General features: G+C 53.5%; 1 protein-coding gene across 1 annotated transcript; it reads right to left on the reverse strand.

The window, feature by feature from the left end:
• Positions 1 to 2798: 2798 nt before the first annotated feature.
• Positions 2799 to 5121, reverse strand: CXCR3 (C-X-C motif chemokine receptor 3; the record flags this gene model as incomplete). Its single annotated transcript, XM_082680910.1, has 2 exons — positions 2799 to 3887; positions 5110 to 5121. 2 exons carry the CDS (start codon positions 5119 to 5121, stop codon positions 2799 to 2801), a joined length of 1101 nt encoding a protein of 366 aa, XP_082537036.1.
• Between the last annotated feature and the right edge of the window lie 720 nt (positions 5122 to 5841).

The following is a 5841-nucleotide window of genomic DNA, read 5'->3' on the forward strand; positions in this document are numbered from 1 at the left end:
ATATCTTTGATGCTGTGAAGTTATGAATATTAGAATTTAAATCCTTCTTTAAAAGTTTCCTTTTGTTAATGATGTTTGTTCTTCACTAAGAGTTCTGTTGCTAACCATTTTGTGCTGATACCCAAAAGCACTTTTGATCTACCTTGGGTCTTATTTAGATGCTGTAGTTTTAACATGTAGAGCAAAATGCAAAAGAGAAATGATGTCTGGAGAGTGGCACGTTGAGAGAATGAGGCATGCTGAGAAGAGAACAAGTTTTAAAGACAGTACTTCAAAACCAGAGCTGCTGTCAGATGTAACCTGTTACACCTACCTGGAAGTGAAATACAGACATGTTTCATGAGTTTAGTTGCTCTTGACATTGTGTGAAGCCACCTGAACAATGTAACTGTTCATAAAATAAAAATAAACAAATGTTTTCTGCAGCTCACTTGTTAGCAAAGTCTGTTCATTGACAACCCATGTCCAGAGCAGAACAAACCCTTGGGTCTTTGTCTAAGACCCCGGACCTCTCAGGCTCTCCAGGATGTGTCTGGAAGAACAGCCTCCGTTTAGGGTTTCTCTTGGATTTTTGTGACTGCCCATAAGCACTTCAACAACCTCCCCACTTTTGGGAGCTGTCTGGGATGTAGACTGGAATCAACGTTGTATTTGTTTTCTGTTTCTGCCAAAACAGTCTGCCAAAGCAGATTACCACAAGTTTAGTGACTTAAAACAACACAAATGTATTATCTTACAGCTCGGGAGGTCAGAAGTCTGGCGCAGACCTCATAAGTCTAAAATCAAGGAGTGGGCAGGGCCGCATTCCTCTCTGGAGGCCCTGGGCGGGGGAATCAATTTCCTTCTCTTTCCACCTTCTAGGGGCTGCTTGCATTCCTTGGTTTGTGGCCCCCTTCCTCCATCTTCAAAGCCAGTGACATCTCTTTTCTCTGACTATCTCCCCTTCTGCCTCCCTCTTTTACTTTTAAGGACCCTTGTGATAACACTGGGCTCACCCAGATAATCCAGGAAAATCTTATTTTAAAGTCAGCTAATTAGCAACCTCAATTCCCTTTTGCCATGTGAGGTAACATTAACATATTCACAAGTTCTAGGGATTAGAGTGTGGACATTTGGGGACTTGTTATTCAGCCTGCCTCAAACATCTTTACTAGTCTAGCATCACTGATACTTTTTTATAGGCAGGATGTGTTATTCTGTCATCTGCCTTCCATCTTTCCTTCATTTTGCAGATGCTGAGAGTGTTCTTTCAGTGGCCACAAACTGAAGCCTAAGCACAAGTATAGATGGGATCGGGTATGTACACAGGGTGGTACGTGCTCCCGCAGCTAAATCCTTGGGTCCCTCTTCTCCAGTCCCACCTCCAGCCACATCTGCAATCTTAGCAAAGCCCAGCTGGCCTGTGAAACTGGATCATGGCCCATTGCTGACTTCATTAGGGAGAACTGACAATGCAGTGGTTCCACCCCTGCAAAGGGAGGGTCCAGCCCTCTGCCTTACCTCAGTAGCCCTGGTCACTTCCCCCACTCACTTCCACCCCAGCTATAGCCATGGGAAGATGCTCCCTGCAGCCCACACATGCCTCCAGGTGGCCTATGTGCTAATGACTGCCAAGTCGTCCGATCTCCTTTTTTTCCAGTCCTACTTGTATCTCCTTAGTAAGAGCCTGCGTCACCTCTAACATGAATAACCACTACAGCCTTGTAACCTATGATACCCTCACCTGATCCCAAACTTAACTTTCAGTCTTTTATACCCTTTCTCTACCTGAACCCTTAATTCTAGCCAGTTGGGACCAGTTATCATTCCTCCAATAAGCATTGCTGTTTCCAGGCTTCCCGCCTTTGCTGCTGCCCTCCCATCTGCCTGGAAATACCATCTTTCCTTCTCTTTGCCCTTGGAAATACTACTTGCCCCTTAAGTTCTTACTCATTTCTCTGTCTTCAAGAAGGCTTCCCAAATGGCTCCAGCCGCAGTGCTCTGAACATGTGCTGCACATTTGCCTCGTGGCATAGACTGCTTGGTATTGTCACCTATATATTTTCCTTGCTGGCCTAAGCTTCTGTAGTGCAGGGACTATGTCTTATTTATGTCTGAAGGCCCCTTCCCCAAATTATGCCTAGACAGTGTCTAGCCAGCGGGTTGGCTAACTGCCTACCCTGCACCCATGTCCCTGGGTGCTTCCCTGTGAGTGACAGGTGTGCCCAGGAGGGCAGAGAGGAGGGGAGACAGAGACAGAGGCAGCATTGTTTGGCACAGACCCAGGGCCAGACAAGGAGAAGCAGGAAGTGCATCCCCAGAGCCTGGGCAGGGCTGGCTGCAATGATGCACTAACACACCCTGGTCCTGATTAGCTTGTTTATTGAAAAGTTTGAAGCAGAGTTTTAGACATAAAAATCAAAGTGAGCAAACACAGAGGTCTCGGGAACCACAGCCATAGTCACTGCGGAACAGGAGGCCCGGCCAAGGCCGCTGCCATTATGCTGTTTGCCTCATGCTCCCTGCATACGGGGAAGGTTGAGGCCTAGTTACTGAATTAGGAGGGTGGTGGGGTTCCGAGCGGCCAAGGTAAGAAGAGCCTGAAGGCAGCCACCTCTGAAGCGGCGGGATGGGGGCTGTGCAGCTAAGGAGCAGTGATGGGGCAGCCCCCAGAGCCAGGAGGGCGGCTCCCTGGGAGACCCGGCAGTACCAGGGCCATCGGGGACTCCAAGGAGTGTGTGTCTGGGGAGTGAGCGAGGGAGGAGCCTGGAATGGGGGAGTTGGGCTGCGTGGGAAAGGGGGATCCCCCATCCCAAGCCTCACAAGCCTGAGTAGGAGGCCTCTGTGGTCTCAGACCAGGATGAATCCCGGCGGGAAGCCGGAGGCTGCCGCTGGTGGCCCCTCTGGTTGGGGCAGCCCAGGCGCATGAGTAGCATCCACATCCGCTCTCGGAACTTGACACCCACAAAGGCATAGAGCAGAGGGTTGAGGCAGCAGTGCATGTAGCCCATGCCCGATGTGACCGACTTGGCCACGTCCACACTGCTTTCTCGGCCACAGTTGCGGGCCACGGCCCCCAGCTCCATGAGGGTGTCCACCAGCACCACCAGGTGGTAGGGGGTCCAGCAGAGGGCAAAGGCCACCACCACCACCACCACCAGCCTCATGGCTCTGAGCCGCCGCTGGCCCCTGGAGACCAGCAGCACAGCCAGGATGCGGGCATAGCAATAGGCCATGACCAGCAGCGGCAGCAGGAAACCGGCGACCAGCTGCAGAATGCGCAGGGCCGTGCGGCCCACCTGCGGGAAGCTGTACTGGCAGTGGGTGGCCTTGAGGCGCTTGTCGTGGTGGGCGGACAGGAAGATGAAGTCCGGGAGTGCAAAGAGCAGACAGAGCCCCCAGACCGCCACACAGGTGATGGCCACGCGGGTCGGGGGACCCCGGCGGTAGAGCTGGGTGGCGTGCACGATGCTCAGGTACCGATCGAAGCTGATGCAGGCCAGCAGGAGGGCCCCTGCGTAGAAGTTGATGTTGAAGAGGGCACCCGCCACTTTGCAGAGGCCAGAGCCGAAGACCCACTCGACGGCTGCGTCCACCGCCCAGAGCGGGAGCGTCAGCACCAGCAGTGCGTCAGCCACGGCCAAGTGCAGCAGGAAGGTGTCGGTGCTGCTCAGGACCGCCCGCTGGCTCAGCAGCACGGCCGCCACGGCGCCATTGCCCAGCAGCCCCAGCATGAAGAGGAGGCTGTAGAGGACGGGCAGGAAGGCCCGGTCGAAGTTGAGGCTGAAGTCCTGCGGGCAGGGTGGGGAGGCACAGCAGGGGTCACTGTCGTTTTCTCCGTAGTCATAGGAAGAGTTTTCCAGGAGGAAGTCAAGCTCCGAGACTTGGAACTCTTGGCGTTCACTCATCTGTGGAGGGAGGGAGGGCACAGAGCCTGTGAAGGCCTTAAAAGTCACTCCTTCGATTAGGAATTTGAGATTAACAGATACACACTACGACATGTAAAATAGATAAACAGCAAGGGCCTATTGTAGGGCACAGGGAACTATATTCAATATCTTGTAGGTTATCTATAATGGAAAAGAATCTGAAAAAGAATAGATATATATGTAAGCATAACTGAATCACTTTGCTGTACACCTGAAACATTGTAAATCAACTATACTTCAATTAAAAAACATCACTCCTTCAAGATTTAGTCTGAGGAGGCTTTCTCGAAGCAACTCCTCTGTAAGGCAGGCCCGGAGTCCTGGGCTGTACCCTGTAACTGTCCTGCCTTTCTTCTTAAACCACGCCCTCTGAGCTCCAGGTGCCCGGCCTGGGTGCTGGGCTGGTAACTTCCCTTCTCGAAGGCTGCTTCTCTCTCTCCCTTCTGGGTCATCCCATCGGCCCAGGGACTGTGGACTGGAGGGAGAGCTTCCATCTTGTGCCCAGAGCCCTCCCGGCCCCCTCTCCTCTCTCCTTGCCCTTCCTTCATGGCTTATGGTCCTCAGTGTCCTGGCCACGCCTAGTTCCACCACCTTCGTCCCCTGGCGCCTATTCGCCGTCCCCTCTCCTAGTCACTGGCCCTCCTCTTCCCTCCTCAGCCCTTGTCTGGGGACTCCAACTTCCTGCCCCCATGGGGCCCCTCTACAAATCACTGCAGCCCCCAAACACATGCTTTCTGCCCCTGTCCTTCCCCTCCCCTACACTGAAGCCTGCCACCCGCCGGGGACTTGCCCAGCAAGCTCTATTAGAAACATTCCTTACCCCCTTCCCCTGCAAACCACCCCATAGCTGAGGGCCTCCCAGGGGCCAATTCAGTCCTGCATGGAAGATCAAAGTTCCAAGTCAGAGCTGAAGGGAGCCTTGGGGACCGTGAGGAGTGAGCCTCAACCTCATGCGTTTCGCAGATGAGGCACCAAAGCCAGAAAGGGGAGGGGTCTCGCCTGTGGTCATTCACAAGTCAGTGGCCAAGGTGGTTTCCCAATTCCCGGTCCAGAGTGCTCCTTCTACACAACCCCTGCATTCTCTACCTATTCACCCAACCCTCTGGTGGCCCTGGCTTGTGGGCCAGTCCTGACGTTCCCCTCGTGTCCTAGGCTCTCCACTTGGAGCTGTGGTCTGGCCTGGCTGGACAGCGGCACTTACCTCGGGGACCATGGCTGGGCTGGTACTCTGGCTGCCTGGCCGTGTGCTGCCTGCCCCTCTGCTTTGGTGCTTGTGGTCGGGAACCTGCGCTACACAGAGGAAGTCAGGGTTTCACGCGGTTCTCGGCAGCAACCTCTTCCAAGGGGTGATCTATACCAGAACTCCCTAGACCCAAGGCCACGGGGTTCCTACCCCAACATCCCGCTGGCCCGGCGAAGCTGCTCTGGGAGTTGAACACAAGCCTGGGACCAGAAAGCCTGGGGCCGAGGGAAGGGCAGGAGCAGGTGCTTTGAGGGGAGAGGTCTGAAGGAGAAGCAGGGCAGCTGGCAAGGGCAGGGGTAAGAACTGCTGCTCATCCGTCCTGGGCTGGAGTTGCTCTCACACGATTGTGGACTGGATAGCTAAACGTGTTAACTCTATAAAGGAGATGAACCTTCTTAAAAAATGAAAATATTTGAAAGCAATCCATCACACTAATTCTAGTCCTTTACTATTGCCCCTCCCTGCTAAGCAACAGGGGCAAGGAAAGGGAACTGCTAGTAATGAACTTGCTGTGTGCTGGGTGTTGCTTTAGGCGTTTTCTCTGACACTGCCTCATTCCAACCACACAAGTCCCTTGTAGGGGCGGGGGGTGGGCGGCATCCCCATGGCTAATCCAGAAAGGGGAAAGGCCTTCGCCAGACATAACAAGCAAGGGTAGGTGCTACGATTGAACCCACAGCTGTCTGACTC

The sequence above is a fragment of the Grampus griseus genome, assembly GCF_964374135.1.
Source record: "Grampus griseus genome assembly, chromosome: X".
Taxonomy (NCBI): domain Eukaryota; kingdom Metazoa; phylum Chordata; class Mammalia; order Artiodactyla; family Delphinidae; genus Grampus; species Grampus griseus.